The 27,400-nt window shown below is 42.5% G+C and overlaps 1 protein-coding gene and 1 long non-coding RNA gene across 2 annotated transcripts; one reads left to right on the plus strand and one right to left on the minus strand.

Annotated features, from left to right (window-relative positions):
- Positions 1-871: 871 nt before the first annotated feature.
- TRMT61A (tRNA methyltransferase 61A) lies at positions 872-23,720 on the minus strand. The gene is made up of 4 exons (XM_063159870.1): positions 23,622-23,720; positions 20,659-21,022; positions 10,514-10,780; positions 872-2,283 (listed from the first exon to the last, which is right to left on the minus strand). Exons 2-4 carry the CDS (start codon positions 20,987-20,989, stop codon positions 1,955-1,957), a joined length of 927 nt encoding a protein of 308 aa, XP_063015940.1. The 5' UTR covers positions 20,990-21,022; positions 23,622-23,720; the 3' UTR covers positions 872-1,954.
- Positions 23,336-26,637, plus strand: LOC134420113 (uncharacterized). Its single transcript, XR_010028249.1, has 3 exons — positions 23,336-23,465; positions 24,464-24,644; positions 26,156-26,637. It is a non-coding gene; the product is annotated as an uncharacterized LOC134420113 (long non-coding RNA).
- Positions 26,638-27,400: the final 763 nt, after the last annotated feature.

Here is a 27,400-nt window from a genome sequence, read left to right on the forward strand (position 1 = left end):
ATTGGTATTTCCATTCCACATCTATTTGTAGCACAGAAACGTGACTTTGTTCCTTTTTAGTCCAATTTAGATGTTGCATTACTTTAAAATAAGGTCTGTCTGGAAAGACCAATCAAGTTTGGGGCTAGAATTATCTCTGGAGAAGCTTGGGGATCCCCCTTGTTGAATGAGGATGACCTTGAAGGAAGTAAAGGAGAAACTTGTGGTTGTAATTCCCCATCCTTTCCTCTGGAGTCTGGCAGTAGCTGTGCTGTGCTGCTGGGTGGTGATCCCAGCACACACAAACACATGCACACAAACACACACACACACAAACACACTCACACACACACAAACACACTCACAAACACACTCACACACAAACACACACAAACACACTCACACACAAACACACTCGCACATTCTAACACAGCCACCAAACCCCACACACAGCATCAGCAGCACAGCCTGGAGAACACAAACAGCAGCAGAAAGGGAACTTTCCCATAATTTCTGGGGAAATGCTGCAGTTGTAGGCCAACTTACATAACTGATTTAGCTGAACAGAATTGCTTTCTGCCTTTAATCTGCTCAACAGTTTATCTTTGCAGCCGTGATCGGTTGAGCTCTCTAAACCGTTATGGATTAGCGTTCTGCTGAACCACGTTAAAAGCTTAGCTTTGTTTATTTTTGTCAAGAAAGGGGGAGGGATATCAGGTTAAATGTTCAGGCAGCACTTTATGAATGGCTGCTTCCCTTGCCCAGCAATCAATATGCTCAGGTACATGCAAGGCACAGCTAAATGCTTTGAGTGGCAGCACTAGTTGCTGGAATAGGAATATTTGTGAGTTTACTATTAAAAATTAAATAAGAGAAAAAGAAGGAACTTCAATAAATTTGCATTATTATTTTAATGTATAAATACAAAATGTAATCCAGCATTCAAACGGTTCCTCACACCCACCAGCTCTGTATGGAAGACCAAAGAGTAAATGATCCGAAAACTTAATTAATAAGGTTGGTTGAGGATTTTACTAAGTTTGCATTATTGATGTGATTTGGAGACAGAAATCCTGCCAAAAGCAATCTTTCTGTCATTCAGCTGCAGGAAAACAATACACCATAATGGAAATAAACCACCAAACAACTGGAAACTCATCCACACCACTTACAAAGAGGTGGTCAGATAGTATTAGCCAGCTGTTCAGTTAATTTTCACAGTGGATTCATCAGCTATAAAAGTGGCTGTTCTGTTAGAACATGGCAGTGTGGATCCAGGTTCAAATTTCTACTACAAAATGATGAGCACAATATACCAATTTACATTAAATCCAACAATTACCACACTTCTTTGACCTCTGTGTAGTCAAAATGATTTGCAGATGCCAGCCTGGAATGGAGTGAGAGGTTGTGTTCCTGAGTGTTGCCAATAATCCTCTGGAACACTATTCCACGGAAACACTGATTCTGTGAACAGTTGTGCTGGCAACCCTGCAATCTTGGAACTTTCTTATCTAAAATGGAGGAAGTAGGCACTTGCACATTCTTCAGAGCAACACAGACACTAGAGAAGTTAAAAGAATAGTGTCCAGTGGTGCTAGGGAAAAATAAAAACATAAACCTGGGAAAGTAATTCAGAAAAAAAGGAGGAAAAAATCCAACTTATTTGTAATTTGTCTGTTGTTTGTTTTGCTTACTTATGAGAGATCTTAATTCTGCACATTCCAGTGAATGGCCATTTGCTATTAATTTATCTTCTTTCTGGCAGCACGTGGAGCACCATTCCAGAGTTTCAACATTCCCTTGATGCTGCTCTGCTTAATGCTTGTGTGCTATTTAAACAAAGCATATTCCAACCAAATCTGACTATATATGGAATTCCCTGACAAGTGAAACTTTGGATGCCATACAGAAAAGAGCCACGAAAACAGAATGCACTCAAACTCCACTCCAGGCTGCACAAACTGGGCAGGTACTAGAGCAGGCTCTTGGTGGCAAAGGTCAGGTACCCAGTGTGCCCAACCACCTCCCTCAGTGGCACACCACTCTTGAACTGCACAGTCCCTGGCTGCAGATTAGCACACGAGCTGCCTTGATGGGATGGGCTGCCGCTGTCAAAGCCAGGGCTGGAATTATCCTCAGCTGCTTTTCCAAGGTCAGGGATTTGCAGGCTAACTGTCCTTACATTGTACACTCGGAGCAGAATTTCCAAGGTGTTAATCTCTGTAAAACCAGATTCTTCCAGGGCCAGGCAGGTTCTCTGAACTTGTTCAATGCAGGGGGAGAAAGAGCAGATGCGGCCACCTGCAAAATAAGACAGGTAGTGGAAAAGAGGACAAAAGCCAAAATGAAGCACTTTTCATCTTTTTTCAAATTCTCACAGATACCCATAGAATTACTGTTATACAGGCAAAGTTGAAACATTCTTCAAGAAAATCTTCACATGGCAACTTTGTTGGTTTAAAGTGTCAGCACAAAATGAAACACTGACAACTCCACAGGATGCTTCAGACCCTTTAAAAACGACAACAGCAACTTCATTCATCTTCCACATCCAATGTTGCCCTCCACATTTGCTCACAGCAAAACTATTAAAGTTGGTCCCTTTAGAGCACAACTCTTTTGGAATCAGTCTCCACTGTTCTGGAGTGAGCACCACAGTGCAGCTGGCACGTACACAAAGCCAGAAGTCATCCTCCACACAGTGCCCAGGCTGGAGCCCCAGCACTGCACACGCCCTGACAAAGAGGCTGTGTTTGCTGAGGACGATGGTATGCGTGCACAGAATAAAGGCAGCTCTCCAGGCCATAGATGGAGTGCTGTTAAGGCTTTACCCTTTTAGTCAACATGTCTCCTGAGCATTGAACTTTACTGGATATCACATCGTGCAGGCTTACAACAAAATGTTGTAAAACTCAAGGACAAGACTTTGAAGTGATAAACTAACATTTGTCTCCTTGTCTATGCACAGTTCTGATTTTTGATTCTTAATACGGGCTATTAATAGGCCCCCTACACCTTTCTAAGTGCTACAATGTCACCTTAACAGCTGAGAATAGAATGATTCAGATTTACTCTGAAAAGCCACAGCCAAATCAGATCAAAGAATTATAAGGACACTGTCTGCCATAAGGCCAGGGCATGTGCTTTCACCCAGGACACAGTGTCCCCCAAGGCAACTGCCCTTCCTGAAAAGCTTTTGTGCAGGAGGAAGGAACGCTGGGCAATGCAGCTTCAGCTATTGTTGCATTTATTACAATTAGATGAAGATGCCTGCTGGCCTGATTTGCATTCCTCCCCAGTCCTCTCCTGGGCTCCAGTCAAACCTTCCAATGCCAGCCATCTAAGCAGTTAAAGAACCCGTGCAAGCCAGAGCAAAGCATCCTGCTAAAAATAGAGGCAATGCTAGGACTACATGAAGCCTGCTTTATCTCAAACTCCCCTTTTTTTTTTTCCTTTTTCGTTTCTAAAGTCAGATCTCTAAAAAAAGAAAGCATCAGGTCTGAAAGCGTCACTGTAGCACTCCAGTTACTGTGCAGCAATGATGTGCTGGTGCTGCCTGGGGAAGAGCACTTTCCACAACCATTAATCCACCATACACTAAGCAGGATTTAATTTTAGTCCTCAAATAAAGTCTCTGCACCAAGGGGTTCTTATCATGAATCTTCAGAACAAAGTACCCTGGACAAGTAATTCCCTGGAGTGACAATTAAAACTCAAATCTAATAATCACCTGCAAAACTAATGCTGGTATGTGTCTTTATGAACCAAGTCTGTTGATGCTGATTTAATTGCACGCCCAGTCCATTAACTCCCATGAAATTAGATTTGTATGTTCATCAGGATGGCCCGCACTACCAAAATGTTCCTGAATCTGACAGCTAATCTTTCCTGCCCAAAGAACTTACACACTCTACTCTATGGTTGCAGATGTAAAACAGAAAAGCTCAGGAAAAAAAAATTCTGTTACATAATAAGAAAGCTAGTATGATGCACACATGTTACAAAGAAAGAATTTATATTCTTATTGTGTAGGGAACTGAACAAATGTCTGACTTAAATAAATGTCAGCTCACAATAACTCTTTGTCTGCAAAGCAAGAATCTGAGAGACCAGAGACTACTACTTCATTCAGGCTTTTTGGTTTTGAGGTTTTATATTGCAATAAAGAAAGCAAAATATATTTACATTTACAGTAAGCCTGTTTTTATTTATTCTGACTGTAAGGGTCTGAAGATAGGTTTAGGCTTTTGAATTCACATGCTCTGGATTTAGAGTCAAAAACTCAAAGCCTGCACACAGCTGTTGCCATGCAAGCTGCAGAGCCACCTACGGTTCTTGTCAAGCGTTCAATTAAAGGCAGAGCACCCTTCCCCTTGCCTGGGGCCGGTCAGCTGAGCACAGCACGTCAACACCAAACTTGGTGAAGATTTATCAGGCTGCCTCCTCACAGCTGCTGGGGGAAGTAGGGTTACAGAAAACAGCCTTTCAAGCCGTTTAATAAGGAGAAAGCTCTTGCTTGCAGTAAAAAATATCCAGAAGGCAAGTACAAAAATTATTACTTTACTTCCTGCACTGATGGAAGTTTCTCAGGTGGGAAAGATGAGAAAAGAGTGAACTTCCATCTACCTGAGACCATCCAATGGGTTTTAATAGCTCTGTCAATTTTGTTTTCCCCTTTCATGCCTATAGTTCTCATTAATTTTATGCATTCCTCCCAAATAAATGTACCCACAAAGGGCTTAGAAGCAAACCCATCAAGCATCTGTCCTTACAGATCCTAACAAGTGAGAGAGGAGTCCCCTCTGCTTTTTCTGTACCACCAGGCAGGCCAGATCTGACTTGCAGCTACAGGCTGGAATTATGTGATTAAGCAGATATTAGGAGTGAAGATTGGAAAGCTACAGTTAGCAGAAGGCTGCAAGGCAAAAATGAAATTGCAGCTCCAGACTGCGAGAGGGTGTCTAAAATAGAAACATTTGGAAGTTTCAATTCCTGTGGTGTGTTTAGACCAGCAAAAAAGAAAGTAGAAAACCAGCACTCAGAAGGAGATGCTCATCTGTCCCAGGAGCAGAGACACTGTCATCTTGAACAGAGCAGATGCTTCTGAATTCTGCACTCTGAGGGCTGCCCTCTGTACCCAGCTGGACTAACAGCCAGGCAACACCCCTTCTGTCACAATCACCAAACAAATACAAATCTAGATTTCAGCATTCACACTTCTCAGGCTCTTGAGAGCTCTCTTGTCCTTTAGACACCAAGAGGCTTCCAGGGCTTAAAGGACTTGAATGTGCACTGCTTTGTCTTGCCCTGCCAAGGATTCATCAGTGAATGAAGAAAAGACATGAACTCCCCCCCTCTCCTCCCTGGGGCACATTGCTCTGTCTGTGGATCACAAAGGGATGGACTAGACTAGAGAGCACTGAAAACATCTGAATGGAAACTTTTTTGTACAAATTGGGTTTGTGTTCCTTCAGAACTCTCCTTTTAGGAGAGCTACCATTCCTAAATTTGGTTAATGAGATCTGTGTGTCATCATAAATTGATATAGTAATTATGAGAGATTAATCCTGTTCACATTGGGAAGCTGTGTGAGCTTTTTGATCTCAAGAGCTGTCTAAAAATGTGTTTATTCATGTATAATGCATCTGACAAGTGCTACAGTTGAGGAGAAGAGAATAATGAGACTGTATGAAAGACTTAAGTTTTTTTCTACCTTCAGTTTTACAGGGAGTGAGTTAGTTTGAAGCATTAATGGAGAGGTTAAATGTCCTGAATCCATAGCCTGGAACAAGCCCACACAGTCCTGGCAGTCATTGTAACCAGCAACAGGGTTGAGAGGACATGAAAATGGAAGTACAACTCTGACTGGAATGATTAGAAAAATGAGCTTAAAGGAAGAGGGAAGCAGAAGATTTTCATCCATACAGTACATTTCAACAGACTTTATCTAATTGGTAATTGAGGGACCCACCTCTGCATCTCTGCAAGAAGCCAGTGCCTCAAAAGTTGCCAGAATATTCCTGTGCAACTCTAACAAACAATTTTGTTTGTGGTTTGTCTGAGCAAGGACTAATATCTCTACCAGTTCTGCTTAGCTATTGAGTGCATTAGGTTTCAGGTGTGGAAAATCTCAGTGCTATTATTGACAAGAACTCCAGTGTGTGCTTATGATACAGAAAACAAGTCCAAGAAATGTGCTCTTATTTTTGTAGGTTATTGTATGTGTTACAAGTGCTCTGACAGGTTCTTTCATCATTTCAGTATTATTCAGATGATGCACATGAAGTGCAGCACCATTAAGTTTTAGAGAAAATGGCCAGTAATTTTTAGAATGATTCTGTGACATAAAGAATACAGCACAACATTTTTACCTCTGGCAAAAGAACACAGCTTGGGTATGGGACTTCAATGCATTGTCATAACTGGAAGATTACATTACAAAGATCTCAAGGAACAAAAAAAAAAAACACACAGGCATTATCATTGTGTAGGGGTGAGGCAGGAGAGTCACAGAGCAGCATCACTGTGGCATTTACTCTGTGACAAAAATATTGTCTCTGCAAAAGGGGACAGAATGTCCTTTAAGTGCGTGCGCTCGTGGGCGATTTGATGTAGCTTCCCTGACAAGTGAAATTAGAGGATTTGGCTGTTGGAAGAAATTAAAGGATGTTTCTTGATTCAGAAAAGAGAATTTTCTCCAAATCACTTGCCAGCTCATTAATAGGAGCTTGATGTGATTTTCTGCAAATGTGACCTTAACCTCTGCACTTGTAGGTGCATCATTCAAAAGGAATTTACTCCTGCTCATTATTGTGGGCTGGTAAAAGCATGTAACAAGGAAATTAAAGAATCAGTCGGCTCCATACTGGGGAAGAAAACCTAACAACTTTCTTTAGGGATCCTTTCATCCCAAACTACTTCCTTCAAACTGTGTCAAAGCCAGTAGCTTGGCTGGCCAGTGAGGATTTTGATGCAGGAATCTTTCTGCTTGACTCTCTATACATGAAAGAATCACTTCAGGCAGGCCCACAGTGTGTGCAGCTGACATACCCAGCCCTGACAGACCCAAGCTAGGGATGAATTAGGAGTCCAAATCCTTCATGTGGTGAGGGACAGAAGCTGTGCTTCAAAGCCACACCTGGGTGGTTTAAAACTGGGATCTCTTCTGGAGATCAAGAAAAATAGCCAGTGAGGCTTCCTACATGGATATGGAAGTGCAGAGGCCCCAAGAGGGAGATGTTCAAAATGAACTTTATCTGCAGAGTTTTGGGGGGAGAATTGACAGCACCATGTTACCTGATTCAGTTGTTTTCAAGGATCACAATTTGATAAACTCATAATTTAGGGGCTTTACGATGCTCCAGAGGGAATGGAGAATCTGAATTAAAGAGTAAAATCTTTAAAGAAAGAAAGGAAATAAAAGAGAGGTGGTTTTAATAATTTTGTGACTCAGACTGTTAAACACCATAAGGAGCAACTTAAAATATAAGAGGCTAATCCACCCTAATACATGGCTGTAATTTTCCATCCCCCTACCTGAAAATTTAAAATCTGTATGAAAATTATTGTACCAGTGGGTTTCTCCCTCATCTTGCACAGCTTTGGAAGAAATAGACAGTATTTATGAGAGTAGAGTAGGTGGGGGCAGAATTATATTCAAAGCACTACAGTATTCAGCTGAGAAATGACTGTGAGTCAAAAGTTTCAGGGCATTTAAGAACTGTAGAATATTGAGGATATTTTTGTTACCTCACAATTTTCTCATTTTCTTAATTTTTAAAAGTTTAGCCTGAAGGGGTTAATGTCAACTTTGCAAAAACCACTGAGGTCAGACATGGGGAACAGCAGCTATGACAACAGAAAAGCATTAATCAGCAGATGCTGCAGAAGAAAAACAGTGCAGGTCTGGCAATGAAAGGAAGTTCTGCAGTGCAGCAGTGCCTCAGAGATGCCACAAGCAGCTTTTCTGCTGGAAGTGTGACTGGTGACATCAGCACAAAAGGATGCAGCTGAGATGCAAACCTGAAGCATCACCAGAGAACAAGAACCTTCCAGTCACAAATCTCCTGTGCCATTTAATTTGTTCAGCTTTTCAGAGGCTGGCAGTGCTTTAAATGGGAGGCCAGGCTGCTCCAAGCAGTGTATTTACAGCATCCTGCAAGGCACAACGTGAGTGATAGTTGCACTCTGTAAACGGGATCATTAACACTCAGCCTACTAGGAGTGGCAACTATTCAGGACCTTGAGCTGGAGTGGAAGAGAGAACACTGATCTGATAAGGTTTTGTAAGGCTGAGAACCCTCCCATATCATCTCAGCTGAACTCTATTGTGAGTATTGAGGTGTAAAGGAAGAGAGGAGCTAATGCTATATATAGAATTTGCTTAGTTCTCATTTAATTCAAAATACCTTAAGACTTCAGGGACTAAATTACCACTATCTGGCAGTACAGCTGTGACATTTGCAGGGCACATCACAACAAAACCCACAGTGTGAATGGTTCAAATGTGACCCTGTCCAGATTTGAGAGAGAGGGCGTGGACAGAAAAGAGTGGAACTCATTTCCTGCAGTGATGCTTTATCACTACACCAACCCTGGAACAGTAACAGCAGAATGTGCACAGGCTGTACTGCAGAAGAGGTTTAACTCTGAAAACACAACAAAGGAGCACTATTAAATTATCTGCCTGTGGTAGGGAAAGGGAAGCAGTTACAGATAACCTTCTGCCATATTTTAGATTTAACAGCAGTAAAAAAACCACAACAAAACTACTCCCATGACTCAGGATAAAACAGGAAAATGTCTAAGTTTTTACATTTTACTATGACAATCAATTACATTTTATATGAAAACTGGTTTTTGTTTATATGAAAAATAGCAAAATTTAAAAGATGCACCTATTCAGTCAGGTAGAAAGTTGCCCAAAAGAGGAGCCTTAGATCAGTACCAGATCTCAGACATGGGAGGCTGGTTGCAGCAAAAACTGCAGCAAGGATCAGCAACTTCCCCTTTTGAGTGGCTCATGAAGTGAATGACACCACTTCACAAACACAAAAATGTGGGATTCTGAAGTATTATTTATATTGCCTCAGCAGATGTAACCTTGTAGCAAAGCACAGAAAAGCATAGCCAGATGGTACGGCCGGTTTGGGACTGTATTACATTTTCTAGGATTTCAAATGCTGGAGTGAGACAAGGATTCAAAACTTGGAGCTGTTCAAGCAGCCCTGCTTAGTATGCTAAGCATGCACCACTTAAATAATTCAAATTGGACTGCGCAATGCAGCGCCTTCTAAGCTGGGAAGTCAGCTGAGTGTTGTGCTCACTAGATTAGATAATTTGAGCATGGGAAGGGCATTGTACAGTGCAGTGATTTTCTTCCCCCTCAGGACACACTGGAAATCTGCTGCAAATTGAACTGTAACCATTGCAGGTAGGGAGTGCTAACAAGGCTCACTGTGTTTATTCACTTTTTAAAGGCAGTGTGTTACGTGGGTATCACAAAGCTCTGTAGAAAATTATCAGTAGCAGCTGAGGTAGCCTAACAGCAGGGCTGGTCCTGACTCAGCAAGGCAGTGCACATTCAGTGACCTTTAAGAACAAACTTCAATCTTGTGATTTCACAAAGACTTTGTAATTCACTTGAAGTCCAGCCTGTGACTATATATTTTAACAAAGAATTGGGCCTTGGCACATAATCAAGTTTTTTTTAAACTCATGTCCCAGCATGGACACTGTTCAGCATTCCATGCTCTCTTGATTAGAGAAGTCACTTTTGTAGATGGAAGCAATTTGGCAAAAGTTAATTCAGATCCACAAAATTGTGAACTTAATTAAAACTTATTTCAGGATAAAAGAATTATTTATTCACTGAAGTTTATTTTTCGATAGGGTAAAGAGGTATAATAAAGTGATGAAATCTGTGCAAAATCTCAACATCAGTTCTCACTTGCTGTCAGAATCCCAGAGTAACTGGCATAAGCTAGAACATCCTTTATGTTCCATTCCCACTGCACCCAATGGCAAACTTCTCACTAGCTCCAATCACAAAGATTTAGGACATAAACTGGCAAGCATATTTCAGTGTAACCACTTCATTTTTAACATTACCCTTGGGGTGCTCTGTTAAATGGGGACAAATCTGCAATGATTGATGTGAACTGAGGCTGAACACCTTTTATACAAACACCTTTCTACTGAATTGCCAAAGAAATTTGCTTTCAGCATTTATTGTTACTTCTGCTTCCCACACACCTCAGATCTAGCAAAATGCACTTGAGAATGGTTCAAAGGAGTTTTTATAAACTGCCCATGCTAATTGTAGCAGTTCTCACAGGCCTGCAGGTAAAAAATTGTTCTTCTCCTTTCAAATCTTCCACTGTAAATTGAAGAAGCCTTTTGAAGGTTTTATAGCCTTAAAAATGCCTGGAGATTGACATTTGAGAACAGTGATCACACCAGGGAAGGGAGCACATCTAGTGTATGGCTCAAAGGCAGAGATATGCGCACAGAAAGAGAAAAATGCAGTTACCTTCAGCTTTCAGTGCTGACTTGGCATGTCCTATGGCTTCCCATGGAGATGGAATGTCTAGGAACACGGCATCTGCAATGCTGGAGACCCCAAAGCCGTTTTTGCAGACGTCCTGGTTGGTGACAGTGACCAGGTGCTCCACCCCGTGCTCCCGAAACTCCTCCCGCGCCTTCTCAGCCCTTTGCTGGTGGAACTCCACCGTGTACAGGTGCCCGGTGGGAGCCACTGTCCTGATGAGAGCATGGGAGAGGGAGGCACTGCCTGTACCTGGGGAAGATAAACAACTCATGAAATTGGGCTTCTCAGGGACAAACATCAGAACTAAAGTCTTCTGCATTCATCTTCCTGCTTGGAACACTCGTTCAAAACTCAAATGAACACAAACCACTTGTTCAGCTCCTGAAAGAGAACAGTCCTTCCTGCACAAGGAGGGAGGGACTAGGTGTCCTAGGAAACAGTCTTCCAGGTCCTCAAAGCATTCATTACAAAATCCTGCAAACCCAGGATCTGTCCCATCTCCCTGGAGGAGGAAACTAATGCCAAGGGTCAGCTATAGCTCTAACAACTGGCACTGGAGAACACGAGGAAGTAAATGCAACAGGAAAAATTCAGGGAAATTAACTGGAGAGGTTTTTTTTTCCCAAGTGTCAGGCTCTTCTAGGGCGAAAAGAGATTAAGGCAAATTTTAATGGATTTTCAAAACCTTATACTTTACTAAACAAAGAAAATATATTGGCATGGGTTTGTGCTTGAAAATCCTTTTAATATCCATGCAAAGAAATGGCCTTCAGGATATGGTTTGCTTTGCACAGATCCCTTAAGAGACATCCTCAATTCCCACTGGAATTACCCCAAACCAAGGCCTCTTGGCTCTTTGCAGCCACACTGATCAAACAGCTGTTTTCACAGGTCACTTACACACATACTCACCTACACAAGCTTAACTTAGTCTAACAAAATCTGTCACACAATTGTAGGTAACTACAATTACCACACACAAACAGGGACTGACAAGACAAAGATTTTTTTTTTCTTGTTTTAGTTTGATAATTTAGGAAACTTACTTTAAATGATCCAATGGCATATTAAATAGATGGATGACTAATAACAAAGATTTTCACTTAAGAAAACACCCATATACCAGTTCTCATTGCAAATTAGTCACTCAAGCGGCATTTAATGGAGTAATCCCCCAAATTCAAAACCCCACAGCAAGCCTGAATTCTCTGTGTTTATTGATTCATAATCCTGTGCTTAGAACACATTTCTCCTGTAGAAATAAAATCTGTCTCTAGCTATTTCAAATGACTGTTCAGCCTGAGGAGAGTCCTTTCAGCTAGCATAAATCTTAAAAAAACATATAAAGGCCAGAATCAGAAGTACAGCAGCTCAGAAACAAGTAGAAAGGAAATTAATTAGGGGGCACAGGGGCTGGTACAGCCGCTTAATTGGCGCAGTACTTTCCATAATCATGCAGGAAGTCTGAGTTCAGTGGCAGATCCCAGGTTCTTGCCCTCCAGTCACACAAGGGGAGGAACGCTGCTGTGGCACGGTATTTAATCCCACAGCTCTGAAAGGGGGCACATTCAGACTGTAAACAGAGCTCAGGGCCCGCGTTTGCCAGCTCGGCACCGCTCCCCGGGAGAGAGGAGGCCCTGACCCCGGCGGGCACACGGGCATCGCCGCAGCTCAGCACGGCACGGCACGGCACAGCACAGGCAGGCAGGGATGGAGGAGCTGCCGATTTCAGCACTGGCTTCAGAGAGGTCCGAGAGAAGAGAGAAACATTTCCCCACTGCATTTAATAAAGCGAAAGTACAGGCAAAACAAAGAAAAACCAAAACACACCTACATGTGCATACAGCAAAAACCATCCTGTCTCAGCACTTGAAGGATCTAAATGACAAAATGAACTTTTCCCTGGTCACAGGAGTAAAGGTAGCACAACAGCCATGTGGTTGTGAAAACTCAATGATATATGTGCATAACAAAGAAATAGTATTCCATTGATAGGTTTGTTAATGACAAAAGCAGGGGACTATTGCTCCCAGGATGCTAAAGACTGAAATTCTGCCTTTGCATTTCATGCCAAAAGGGAGGATTACATAACTGAGAGCTATTGTAAAATGAGGAAATTTAATTATTGTACCTCTCAAATGTGTAGTGCTGCACACTTTCTGCATCTCTCCCTGCTAATCCGAAGGAGGGAACAAGCCTGGGCTGTAAGCAGAAGAGCGAGGCAGCTTGTGCATGTATCCAGTTTCCTTGTTCATATTCTTTTACATTTTTAATCACTTTCCTTTTAAAATCTGCTCTCAAAAACACCACAGAAGATACTATTTGTCTTCTCCATAGGAAAACCCATTAAGATTTTTTGGCTTCTTTTCTAAAACTCTTCTTTTATTCACAAACACTCCAAGCCAAACCCTGAATTAAAACCAAGATATTGGAAGTCACCACTTGCAGGCTTATTACAGACAGAGCTCTTGTTAAACAAGGTTGCCAGGAATTATTTATTGTTGACTGGCTACCACAAACATGAGAACAATACATATGTATCACATTTTAACCTATCAAATTCTATCACATTAATATTATTAATGGAAGTATTTCTGAAGATGCTGCCTGTCTTCTCCGTGACAACACTCTCAAAACTGCAGGAAACAAGATGGTTATGAATCACTCATTATTGTAAAAATCTCTCCTAGAAAATACATTCTGAACCCAGACATGTGACATGATGATGACCCTTAACTCTCATGTGCCCAATAGATCAGCACATTTGATGTGATCCATTAATATGAGTCTGGCATGAGTCCATACCTGCCACAAGCCCTAAAGCCCAATCAGCACTGTCTGCACAAGGCAGGGGTTCAACCCTCTGGTTTTGTGATGTTCTAGAATGGGAAATGAATGTTTGTATTCACAGAATCTGAACTACAGCAGCTTAGAAATAAGTAGAAAGGAAATTAATTGGGGGTGTCCCCACAAAGGTGCAACATTCGATATTTTTGTCCTCCTGCAACCATCTCAATTTCTCTTTGTCCTTATTTCAAAATCACTACTGATAAAAAGCAAAATATGACTCAAAGAGTGTTAGGCACCAGTTTGGTGTAAGTTCTAGTTGGGTACAAGTTTCCTTGGGAAATGAAATGTATCCTAGCATGATACAGAATCAGTGAGGGCAGCAACAAAACCCGAGGAGTACTACTGCAGACATAGCAGAATGTTACCAAACCAGAAATAGCATTCCTGAATTACCTGTATACAAATTACCTGAACCAGAATACTGGATACTCAAAAATTAACATTTTGTATCAGAAGAGGCAAGATCAGAACTGGAAGAACTCCAGTGGATTTTCTTTCTCACAGAGGTACAGTGAAATGTCTGTGTTATATGTTCCTGATATGACCTAGAAAGCAGAAGGTAAGACTAGAACAACTAATTTATAATTTTTACACCAGGATGCTCCCTTTCTGACAGCCTGCACAATAAATAGCCTTAGAAAATGGTTGCTCTCTACCACAGGACAATGCCCACTTGACTACCATGTTTTAATCAGGAATGGACTCTACAGAAGAGAAGTAAAACAACAATTCAAACTGTACTGAAGACAACCTTAGCAGCACAGCTGCTGCTTTAGAGCTCATTTAGGTGAGCACTTATGTCATTGCTAATTTTCACTTGGAAAATGTGATGCTCTTTTACATTGACTGTTCTGTGATCTCAAACATCTTAGTCAAAGAGCAGACATCTGCATTGCAGGCATTTAATGAGACACTGCAGGGGCCCCAATATGCCACACTCAAAGCTCAACATCTGAGGAGGCAGCAGTGTGCAGGGGATCAGCACAGAGTGAACCAGGAATGGGCTCCACTTCAGTCCAGAGGCAGGAATTAAGCCCCTGTGTTACACCCATGATTTAGGGGCTAATGGCCCTGCACACTGATGCAGTGCTCTTTCCTTCTTCTTGGGCTCAAGCACATGACATTCTCCTTCTCTGATACATATAAGGTCCAGGGGAGTGTTTTTGCCCCTCTCCTAAAATATGCAGCTTTAGGATTTCAGTCCTAGCAAGTGGACATCTGTATAAAACACTCTAGCTCAGCACCTACTGATAGCTCCTTCTGATTTGCAGACAAGCAAATATTGATCAGATGAACTTCTCAACTGCCCTGACCTCCAGCAGATCTTCTCACTCTCTGCCTATTCAAGTGTGAGGTTTTCCACAGAGAAGCTTCCACACACCTCAGCCCTCTTGAAACAATGACCATGTTAAAATAACTTCTCACCTTCTCAAAAGCTGAAGTGGACAATATCTGAGCTGCTCAAAACTAAAGCATGTTATTTCAGCACAGAATGCTGCCAAGACTGTCTCCACAGCATCACAGCACTTAACTGATATAAGATACAAAGTACCTTTTACACTGTTTTCTGTTTCCTTATTGCAAAGGATATTTGTCTAATCTCCTGGAATCCTACCCATGCCATAAATATAAGTGACCTGATTCTGTGCTCCACTACATTTTCTCTTTGCAGGTTACTGCTTGGCTTGTCTTCCCTAGAAGTTTCTCATTGTGGTGCTTCTTTTTAAAAAAGAGCTACAAATTGTCATTTAGGATTTATAGATGTGTACAGCTGTGTGTAAGCAAAAGCATTTTGGAATAAAGCTGAATAAGCTCTTAAGTGCATAAAAAGGTTCATATTGCTTGGAAACAGGGAAAAAAAGAAAAGTATGCAAAGTGTCATTTAATACTGGGTCTCTAAAATACCTCATAACATTTTAGGAGAGCTTAAGCTTCTGATGCATAATTTGGCTACCTAAGATATTCAGAAATCTGTAAATACAACAAAACAATGACAGTGTTGTTCTATTTGTCTCCTAGCTACACCACTTAGTCCTAGCAAACAGTAAGATAGGTCATGAATCAGCCATGAGAACGGAAGGAGCCTCAAAACCAGGGGAAAATTAATCTTGAGACAGAGCTAACAACTCCACAGCTAAAATCTGTCAAGAAACAAAAAGACTGAACAGAAAGACTGCTCACTCTACATGACAAGTTTGTGTAATGACTTATAATGAATACATGAAAAGACATTAGGCATTTGATGGAAATTAACCCAAATATCTTCCTGGGAAGATAGTCAAGGGTCCAAATCATGGTAACAGAGGTAAGACACAGGAGTAGCAGGGACAGAGAGAAGGAAGAGGGGGAGGGAGAGAATTTCAAGGAGTTGAACTGATGGATGAATGAGAAAATACCTAATGAAAAATGTTCACTTTGCAGTCAAGAAGTTCCCCTGACAGAAAATTAGCTTATCTGCCTGTGTGTCATGGACACCATGCTGATGCAGGCATTTGAATTTTAGGCAACAGGCTGGAGGTCAGAGAGGGCCACTGCTCACTGACCAGACTGAGGAGCTGAGAGAAGGAGAGTAACGAGGTTTTCAAGGCTGGCACTGCCTAAAAAGAATATGAAGAATTATTTTTTTCTTTAGAGATTCAAGTGAAGAGACAAATTTTCCTTATAGATTAAGAAGTCTGATTTTTTTAGGAAGGAATCTTCTACAGAATGGACATAATATGGTTAACAACAGGGTTAGGTTCAGAGAGGCATGAGAAGTGTACTTGGTGGTCAGGTGAAATTACAAGATCAAAGTGAGTCCAGAAAGTCTGGAAACAAACACTTTAGGGTATGAACAGCATTCCTCATCAGCTAATGACAGCCACAAGTCTGAATACACTACAGTGATGCCTCATGTGGTCAGACATTTGGTTCATAGAATCATCACAGACTCACAGAATGGTTTGGGATTAACAATGTTTAAAGATTCTTTAGTTCCAACCCACCTGTCTGGGGCAGGGACACCTTTCCACTAGACCAGGTTGCTTAAAACCCATCCAGTCTGGGCTTCAGCACCTCCAGGGATGGGGCATCCACAGCTTTTCTGGGCACTCTGTGCCAGGGCTTCAGCACCTTCACAGTAATGGGTTTCCTCCTAATTCACCTTTCAGTTTAAACCAGTTTAAACCTTGTCCTTTCACCCAGTGCCCTTGTAAAATTCCCTCTCCCAGCTCTCCTGCAGCTCCTTTAGGTACTGGAAGGTGCTTTAAGATCTCCCTGGAGCCTTCTCTTCTCCAGGCTGCACAAGTCCAGCCTGTCTGCATAGGGAAAGTGCTCCAGCCCCCTGCTCATCCTCATGGCCTCCTCTGGACTTGCTCCAATAGATGCCCATCTTTTCTGCTGCCCCTCTGTTGGGGCTCCAGCACCAGTTCAGTGCTTTGGTGTGGCAAGAGAATGTTGTGGTTTATGACATTTGTACTGATGAGGCTCTCCTAATACTTCAAGAGGTGCTGTACAAGGATCAGGTTTTCTAATTCTTCTCCCACTCTAACCTGAACAGCTGCTAAGAGGTAGATAAGGGAGACATTACAAAACACAGACATAATTAGTTTGGGCACATTCCAGAATCAAATTAACTTTGATCTGTACTTTACACTAAAAACAGAGCTGCAAACAATTTAGATGTACTTATGACACAAAAATAATGAAGACAGGAGCAGCATTTGTCAAAAAGTCTATAAGCACTTCAGAAGAGTCATAAGCATACAGCTGACTTGCTGGGACTCCACAATAAACTCTTAATCATTTATTAAGTATTCATTAATCATTAAGTCCTCATTAATTTTTTATGGGTGTACTCTTTAACAAAATCTATACCCAGGCTGTGAGTCTGAAAATTTCATAATTGTTTTTGAGAAGCACTAGGGTAAGGCTGGGTGGCAGCTCCTATTACTCCTTCTCTGAGAAACCATGAGAAGCTAGAACTGCTCTCAGCCTTCAGAAATCCAGTCCCTCAGCTCAGAAACCCATTGCTGTGCAGCAATGAACAGGGTTTAGCAATTTTTAATTTGGGATTTAGCTAAAGGGAAACAAAAAATCCAATTAACGTTTTTGCTCACGTGAGTCTGATTTTGTGAATGCTGAAGGATCACTGGGAATGGTGGTTAAAGTACTTCTGACTAAATTATGTTTTGTCTAAATACTACACTCCATCAAAGCCAAAATATTTCTGAGATTTATCAGATTAAATGAGATTTCACATGCTGTACTATTAAGACAGGCACTCTTTTACATCTCACCATGGAGTGAGAACAGTACGAAGCCTTGATGTGTGGGGACTGGAAAGAAAAGGACTTTGCTTGGAAAAATATTTGAAAGGTTTCATATTGATTCCAGTATAGTATTAAAAATAAACATGAACCCCTCAAAATCAGCTGTCAAATGGAATTATCTTACAGAGACCCTAGCCTAGGAAGTTGATTTGGAGAGGGGGTGAGACAGAAGGGAAAGATTTAGCCTTTTCCTTTATCTAGGCATTGCTGCACATGCAATAAACACAAATGGGATAATTAGAGTTACCTGACAACAATGAAACTTTCATACTATTGGGCCACTCATAGCAGATATTTAAGCAGCTATTTTGAGTATCATAATTTTGGAAAGACAGGGCTGTTAAAAACTCTATCCAAGTGTGGAATTTCTTAGAGCAGGGACCAATATTTTAAAAAGATCTTAGCTGTAGTAACAGTGCTAACAGTTTTAAAACTCAACATACCTTTATAAATTAGAAATTAGCAGAAGACAGAAAAAGGATCATATTCCCACACCTCTGTCATGAAACATCAGGTAGATGCAGAGTCTCCTTATGGCCTCCTCAACAGAGCATGCCTGGGTCACTTTAATTATGTATGTGCTGCTGACAAGCTTGCTCTTTATGTGTTTACTGAAGATGATTAAACATAGTAAAAACTATATTAATATGTTTGTATCTTTTAGGACAAATAATGACTAATCAATTTAAACTATATAATTAAAGCAACATAAAATTAATCCTTCTGGTTATTCTACTCCATTTTTATAATCACATGCAGAAGATCATTTATATTCACAGCATTTCAACATGACACAGAGGGTATTTCCTCTTACTTTTTCAATCATTTCTTCTCACAGCTGGGGAGACCAATTCAACATTCTGCCAGCTCACAATGGCTAAATACAGGACACACCTCTACAGCTGAGTTACTAAGTCCAGAGGAAAAGAGCCCAGCATGTTGTACAGAGCCTGCCTTGCCAGTTCATACAGCAACTGTATATCTAAGTTCAAATAATAAAAAATACAGACCTCTGTGCTAATTAATGCTTAAAATACACCTAAACTTGGCACCAGCAGGAAGCAGACTCAAGTTTTACTATACCAGATTTCCTGTCTTGTTTCTACTCATCACCATTGGGCTGGTTCTGTCTAGCCCACACAAGGCTGATACAGAGCTAATGATTTTGGATCACCAAACACCACAGAATTTAGGATGGCACCAAAGCAGGCTACATCCCCACAAAGCAGGCACTCTATCAGGCTACATCACCACAAAACAGGCTCCAGTTGTCAATACCTGTCAAGTTTTTTATTCACAGTAAATCTGCAGTAAGGTCTCCTGCTTCAAGGTTAGTCAGATGGATTTATTATAGTATTATTTCTTCTTTCCTTTCTTTGTGAAGAGTGAACCTTGCAAGCAATACAAGCATAACTATAGCTGTAAAAGTGTTCACTTTGCCTGGAAAGTTGCAATACAATGTCAGTACAAGCATTAAAATGAACCTGGGGACAGTTTCCCCTTAGCAAAAATGGTTGATTTGTGGCTATGACTTTTGACTCACAACATTTTTGGAAATCATCAAGTGTTTCCATTTCTTAGATGTTTAGATAAGCAAGAGATTAAACATTTTTATCCTCTCTAGGCACCTTTGACATTATTGAAAATATTTTATATCCAGCTCTGTACATTTGACTAGTCTGAGTGAGCCAGGACATGGAGCAATTCCAATCTCTTCCCCCTGCCCCCCAAATAATTTTCTGTTTACTTTTCCCATCCTGTCTAAACATAGCAGGGAGAGGAAGAGCTGAGGAATACAGAAACTTCCCATGACAAAACTAAAACCATCTGATCATCCTGCAAACCAAATCACAAACTCACAGGACCCAGCTATTTTCACAGTATCAGAGGCTTCTGCACAGGGCTGTGCCTGCTTCAGGAGCTGCTGTACAGCAAGCAGCTAAACACACTGCCTGGTTCCCAACTGGGTGCAGAGATAAGTGCTGTCTCAGTTGTGCTGGAAAGTGGTCATTATGCCTGAAAAGCTGCCCAAAATTATGCATGAGTGGGAACAGGAAATGGTGAATGTAAGAAAGCACAGTGCATCACAGCCCTATCATGCTGATCCTTTGCCATATCTATGCTTGAGAGGGAGGTGTATGAAACTGCTTCAGAAATGCTCCAACAGCCAGAAAAAACAAGGACAAACTACCTCAGCTGCTATTTCTCCAAACTACAGAGATTCTCTCAAATGAAGCAAGCCTCATACTGCCTGTAGTAATAAAGTTAGGAAGACATTATTATAAACTCTATGTAACTAAGATAACATTTATGTCAATATTCACTCCTTACTACCAAACTAAGCAAAATCATGAAAGCTGTAATAAATTAAAGCAAGTTTAGAAATAAAACACAGCCCTGTGATGAACATGTCATCGATTGTATTTAATCAGTGATTTTGCATGAGGTTGTGGTGCTACAAGTAGATTACACTTGGAAAAAGAAGAATGAAATTTATGTACTTACATGGTAGCACATATAAATACTGCCAATTTATCTTATTAGTTCTACACCCTATCACCAGAATCTGTTTCACCAGTTTATCTCAACTACATCCTCTGAAACTGCAAATTCAAAGTCTGAATCTTGATTTAAATCGTGTATTTACAAAAATTTTTAAGTACTTAACAACAGTTTTAGAAAAGGGAAAAGAAAATGTTTACATATTTGTTCCAAGATGAATTACCCAAACACATGCTCAGAGGTATACCCACATAAATGAGGCTGCATGCTGAGGTAGCACCAATTTTTCAAGAACCAGTTGATAACGTGCACATGACATAGCATTCTTCAACGTGTGGGCAGGGAAAATTGTATCACAGTGGGAAGAAAGTGCAACTTTTTGCAAAATATAAAGAAAACCCTGGTTTTTTCATGAAAGTGTTGGTGTTAGTTCTTAATAAAGGATTTCAACATAGTAATTATTACCTGATTCACATACTATGGAGCCTGGCTTCAGTTCCAACATCATGGTGATGATGGAGATGTCAGTGGAATACAGAATCTGCGTCCTGTGCGGGAGATTCATGGTCCACAGTTCTGGAGTTGGATGAAGAATGAACACCCATCCTCCTTTACTGCAGGTCACTTTGGAGCCATATTTCTTGCCTATGAGGTCTGTGGAGTGCCTGATGACCCCATACTTAGTCTGTGTTACAGAGCCATGCTGCACCTTCACAGGAAACATGGACTCGTGGCCCAGGAACACAATAGCCGTGTCGCCATCCTTTATCGTATCTCCATATTCCACAAAACTCATGGTCACAACCTTGTCTTGGCTGATGGTTGTCACCTAGAGAAGAATAAATATGTCAGGAGAGTTCCACAGGACCGCAGTGGAGCTGAACCTACAGGCATAAAACCAAGTGATTTTATTTTCTCCAATACAGAACAAAACCACACTGTGCAAATGAGATGCTACAAGAGAGCTCCAGGCAGTTCAGGGAGCTGCTCTCCACTGAACTCTTGATCCAATTACAATCAATGGAAGGATCCCACACATTTGAAAATAACAAGTATTTGTCTTGGTTTATGGTACATTTTAAAGAAAAATCAGGAAATACATTGTAATTTACTCAGCCTGCTCCAAAATGCTACTGCAGGTTAGTACCAATTTCAGCACCCTGTTCAATTACAGTTCCTGAGCACTCAGAGCATGCTATTAAGCTTAATTCTATTCCCATCTTCTTGCTTATTTTTTGATGATTTACAACATAAAGACATTCTGCTACTTGCCTGGACCTCACTCACCAGCTATTAGGACCACTAACAAAAGTATACTTGAAAGTTTTCCAAATGAACGTTTAGAGATAGGCTGAGGGCATTAATTTATGCATAAACTTGACTAACTACATGGAAAAAGAATATTGTGGCCTTTAATTTGCCATTGGGGGTGCAAAGTAATTGTCTGGGAAGTGATCTCTGCTCCAGCTAAATGTAAACAATCACTTGCAAGCTAATGCCAACAGTTGAATCACTTCAGCCCCATGGTCTCAGAGCTGTTTTAGAGAATCACAATTAAATTTTGATGGCTTTGAGAAGACAATCTAGAAATCAGAAGGTGGCTTACAATGAAACCTGCCATTGCCTTTCAGATAAAGCAGCTAACTGTCTGAGCTGCAGGTTGATCAATTCATGCAAGAATTGCTTAATGAAGTAACAGGGATACTACAGTTAGAAATTAAAGCCTATGACAGAAGGCTTTGACAGTCAGATTTTGGTACACCATACCTGGCAGAATCAAAAGCAGTGTTACTTTTACTTTCAGAACAATTACTGAATTCATGTACTTTTGTGTTGAATGTTTAAGAGTTTGGTCCTGCTTCATCATTTCAATTAAAAACATTCAGTTCTCAAAGTGTAGTCTGGCGTCTGTAGTCTGGTTCCTGCCTGGAGCTCCATGTAGCTCAATTTACTGTTAAGCAGCTAGATTTATAATTTTTCCACTGCAGTCACTGAGGTTGATAAACAGATGTGCTTATGGCTGAAACTTCCAAAGCTTTGACATGCTTATTGCATAAGGTGTTCAGATGCCAAGGCAGAGGAGGCTTGTCTGGACATCTGGTGAAATAGTAACAAGAGCATCCCATGAATTCAGAAATGTATAGATAAAGGACTTTGTGAGATAGAACAAATGCCGTCTTTTATAGCCTGCACCCTATGATTATGTTCATGTCTTAATCTTTCATAAATGATACTCAGAGTTCTCATTCCAGATACTTTTAATGCAGTGCAGTTTTCAGCTCTCACAAGCGTCATCTGAAAGGACCTCGAACGGAATCCATTTCTTTCACAGTATTTACTGCAGTTACACCCATGTGCAAAAGAATCCTGTAGCAAGCCTGCAGGAACACTGAGTGAATTCCTCTCCCTTTGATTACACCAACCAGCTGGTTCCCATCTTCCTTGCCTTCCTTTGAGCCACTACACTTACCACAGCTAAGAGTCACAGCAGTGAATCACAGAATCTTTAAGGCTGGAAGGGACCTTTAAGATCATCAAGTCCAGCAAGTCCATATCAGTGCAAGCTCACATCCCAAGTGACACCGTATCCCTTAGGCCTCACCTGCTACATTATATTCATACATTTGGGGTATAATTGGTGTCTGTGAGGAATTTTGGAAGTTTCTTTGCCTCGCCCCCTTGTCAAGGAGCACAGTGACACCACCATTTCCAGTATTCTCCATTGCCTGGCAGTGCAGAGCCTCCCGCACTGTTACATTTTCCCCCGGGCAGCACTCAGGGGATTGCTGCAGCACCGCTCTCGCCACACGGTGTGGGGGCAATGGCGGTGGAGGGATCGCAGTGGGGGGAAACCGAAGCGGTGCCCCCGACACGGGGTCAGGACTTCTCTCTGGGTTTGCCATGGCTGCAGCGACCTAAACCCAACGCCCCAGGGGATCCCTCGCAGCCTCACAAATAAAACCACTAGCATGATTCTGTGTTCCCTTCAATCACAACGCAGGCACACATCTCTCTTCCCTGAGCAGCTCCCACGGGGACCTGGCAGGCTGCCCCTGCCCTCTCCTGAAGCCGGGCTGCTTGGCGGGGAGCCTCCGGCAGGCACGGCCCCCTCGCTGCCCAGGCGCACGCAGGCTGGGGAGCCGCTCCGTGCCCCCGCTCAGAGGCGACCCCGATACCAGGGCTGCCCTCAGCCCCTTCTGTATCCCGAGGGCGGTAATGCGGCTCCTGCACCCCAGCAGCGCATCGGACCCGGGAACCCCAGCTGCGGGCAGGTGAGAAGCACGGGCTGGGCAAGGAAGGGGTGAGAGGCGGCATTCGCCTGCGGGAGAGCAGCGTTAACCCGTAACGGCCCCGGGGGCAGGAACGCCCTGGCCCCAGCGCCCCGCGTCCCCGCGGGGACGGTTCTCCCCGTGCCCCGAGCCCTTTACCTCCCCAAGCCCGGCCCGGCCCGGCTCTCCTCACACGCGGAGCCGCCCGGCGCCTTCTTCCGCCTCGGTCGCAGGCTGCTGACGCTCCCACTGCCTCCGCCCCCGCCAGCCCTGCCTGGAGCCGGGAGTCGCCGCCGCTTGAGCCGGGCGGAATCAGACCTCGTTCCTGCAGCCCTGCTGAGGCGCCTGTTTCTCTCAGCTCGTGATGCCCGCGGCTCCTTCAAGGCACCCGCTCCCCTGAGCCCGTCATGCCCACAGCGCCATCGAAGCATCCATCCCCCTGAGCACACCCGTGCCCTGAGCCCCTTCGAGGCGCCTGTCCCCCGCAGTGCCCTGCTGACCGCCCCCGCCCGTCCCCTCAGCGCTCCTTGCTGGGTCCTGCGGAGTGGGGAGGGTCACTGACCACCCTGAGCAGCCCCCTGGCACCCCGTGGGTGCTCCTACCTCGGGAGCTGCCCTGTCAGTGAAAGTGACGGGTCCCAGTGGGTCACTGGGAGCAGCAGCAATGGGGACTGAGAGCCCCAGTGGGAACTTGGCGTTGAACGTGTGGGGTGTCTCAAGGGCCACCGCCAGCAGGGCTGAAGCCCCTTCCCCAGGGAATGGCTTTGCCATTGGCACACCTGGGCCTTGCCTCCATGGCCCCCAGGCAGAGAGCTTCCAGAAAGTTCTGCGTGCCCTTCCCCCAGGGCAGCCTCAGGAAAAGGCAGCTCAAGGCCAACCCAGCTCTTCACAGGGGTTTCATAAGGCTGCAGGAGAAACCACACTGTGGGCTCAGAAGCAGCAGAATTGTTATCTAACCCCCTAACAGCATGGTACTAACTCCTACTTCTGTCTCGTGTTTAGGATGGAAGTGATGTGGAGAGCCCTGCCTGCCCTGTGGTACGGGGGCTGCAGTCAGGAGGCAAGGAGGAGCAAAGGAGGAGAATGTTGCCTCATCCTCTGCTCACAACAAGCCCAGGCCACCTGGCATGGGAGCGGTATGGGCATAGCAGGGAGCGTGTGAATCACCTTGGACGTGCTGCAGGTAGTGTTCCCAGCTAAATCAGATAACGCTCTGTACTGTGGTGCATTCACCAGTAACCTGTAATACACAATAATGGAGAAAAAGTCATCCTTTCACAATCACAAACCCAGTAACGGAGAGCTGTTTAGATGATGATCTGTGATTTTTTAAATTAATGTGGTTACACCAAGAATAAGGGAATTTTTTCCCATTACCTTCAGTGAGAACATATTTTTTGTTATGGTGTTGACCTGCCCATAGCATAATTGCAGTAGTCTTTGTTAGTTATGAAACTCTTCTCCATCTAATCTAAACATAATGTATGCAGTTTCAGAGGTTTCTTAAACTGCAAACTCCTACTCAGCTGTTTTTCTGACTGGCAATCATGGCTCTACTGTGCCTTTATATTTGCACCCACTTTGTTTAATTTTCTGTCATTTTTAGTGTCATTGGTTATATTTGTCATTGTTTATGTTCTCATGTCCTTTCTTTCCCATGATGGGCTGCTGTTCAGATCACTGTGGGCCTGACTGTGTGCAAGATTGAGACACTCAGCAACTCCTCATTTCCATAGGCACTCAGCTCACTGGAAACAATCAGTAATTTTCAACAGCATGCCTAAGCAGTGAGAAAAAAATACACCAAGGATAATAACTAAGAAAATACACTTTTAGTGATAAATGGGAAGAGACGTTTCATTTGACAAGTTAAGCAGATGGAGCTGTGGCCAATTTCTTTAATCTACTGGTACATGAGTGTTATGTTTAATTTTCAAGTGGTGTTTAGTTGTAGATTAGGAATTTGAAACAATTCAGTTGTTCACAGCAAACCACTTTCTCTTGTTGTCTCCTAATTTGGAATATTGTTCTGTGTTTCCAAGATGATGTTTATCCCTAATTCTTCATGTTCATATTATGTTCACAAAAGTAATTTCAGAAGACACATTCACTGGCTAACACCCATCTCCTCTTGCACTTGCACACCACACAACATTTATAATTAAGCCTCTTAGGAAGTTAGCTGCGTGGCCCTTGATTAACTTCCCTTAATTCTTCATTGTTAAAGCTCAGTGCAAAGATCTCTGGAGTAATCAGCCCACCTTTCCAACTGGAAATGTAGCATATAAATCAGTATTCACTAAGATACCATCCCAGCATGGAAAGTGAGTATTGGTGCCCTTATCACAGTCTAACAGGCCATACAGGCTTATCCATGCCAGTGTTTCCCAGCAGATGAGGCAGATAAAGCAGGTGATCAGAGGCTGTTGACACAGGGCACAGCATCTGTAATTAAGTCACTAGGGAAGCTGGCACGGAATGCTGTGACAAAGATAGGATCCAATTTACACACAGCTTTCAGCAAATCTTTAAATGCTGTCTGAGTAAAACCCAGCCACTTCTGACTTACTGCGTGCTAGAAATTTGTCAAACAGTCGTGAGAAAAGGGGAGTACAGGGAGCACTGTTTGTCAAACGTGTAAATTTGATATATTTTAGTGATTTTATGTTCCTGACTCTTTCCATGTCACTCAAGTTCTGTGAAGAAGAGGTGTGTGTTTGTGTTGGAAGTGCTGTAATGTTTGGCACACTGAGACTTCTACCTGCTCACCATGACTGGTATTCCCTGTTCTGCAAGACTGGGAGAAAAAGAGCATATGCAATGAAATGGATCCTTGGGTTTTGGATCTTGAGGTGACCTTGACTCCACAAATCTCCTGAACAATTAAACTACAGAACAGTTGATTGCTTCTTTGTTTGTGTGGCAATAAATTATGGAATAAGATAAAAGGAGCCTTCAGAACCTACCCTTACTGGCTTTTTTTTTTTTCTTTTTGTGGAGAACACCACCACGAAAATATGCCATAATGTAAGAAAACGGTTTTAGTATATTTCTGACTTACTACTTGTCTAGCCATGCATTATTTGCAATTTACACTATTCTGAAGCATGAGCATTGTGTGGAACTATTGGTGTGTACGGGAAGACTTAGTGAGGTTAAAAGTGCAGAGGAGACCAAGAGAGAGGATTTGTTCTTTGATCCGGAAGCTGAGACCGGACTTGCACAGATGCTGAGCCCTTGGCTTCTCCTGGAGATCTGTATACTCAGCATCTCAGTCTACCAGACCTGGAATAACTCGGAAATCTGGGTGGCAGCCAAACACAGCACATTTTTATTTGAAGCAGTCTAGGCTTTTTATTTTGCAATGATTCCCTCTATATGTATATTATTATTTTTAAGTCCTAGCAGTAAAGTGCTCATGCTTCTTGTTGTTAGGGTGAGGGTACTGGTCATGGTGCTGAAAGGATTGTGATAGGGAAAGTTTCAGGTGATGTCTCCTGACATTCACAGCTCATGTCAAGGAAAGCAACTCTGGAACTCAGATTTGCACTCTCATGGATAAATACACTCTGTTTGGACAGGAGGATAAACATGGGTTCTGCTGTGAGAAACACGTCAGAGAAAGATAAAGATACTATTATGTAAAGGTGAAAGTCAAATCAAGATACTCATTCACGTTGTTAACATATTGCAATTTCTGCAAACAGCAGGATTCTTAGCTGCATCTTTGCTTTGGGACAAACCTGCTCATTCCTACAAAGACTAGTGGAAGTCACTATTTTCGCGAATTTCAGGTGAGCTTTAGATGGGTCAGATCCCAGAGTTCCTGTGCCTGTCTTTAGCAGGAAATCACCCTCTCTCCAATCAAAGCTGAAGATTTTTTATTTTTTTTTGGCACATGACAAGAGCAGAGGATTCACTGCGATTTACACCATCACC

Source organism: Melospiza melodia, chromosome 6, assembly GCF_035770615.1.
Source record: "Melospiza melodia melodia isolate bMelMel2 chromosome 6, bMelMel2.pri, whole genome shotgun sequence".
NCBI classification, from domain to species: Eukaryota; Metazoa; Chordata; class Aves; order Passeriformes; family Passerellidae; genus Melospiza; species Melospiza melodia.

Bases quoted from the DNA above. Each gene is read 5' to 3' on its own strand.
- TRMT61A (XM_063159870.1), bottom strand. From the start codon at position 20,989: ATGAGTTTTGTGGAATATGGAGATACGATAAAGGATGGCGACACGGCT. The intron at 10,781-20,658 runs GTAATAATTACT...TATCTTCCCCAG, and splicing joins CTCCATAGTATGTGAATCAG to GTACAGGCAGTGCCTCCCTC. The intron at 2,284-10,513 runs GTAACTGCATTT...CTTATTTTGCAG, and splicing joins GTCAGCACTGAAAGCTGAAG to GTGGCCGCATCTGCTCTTTC.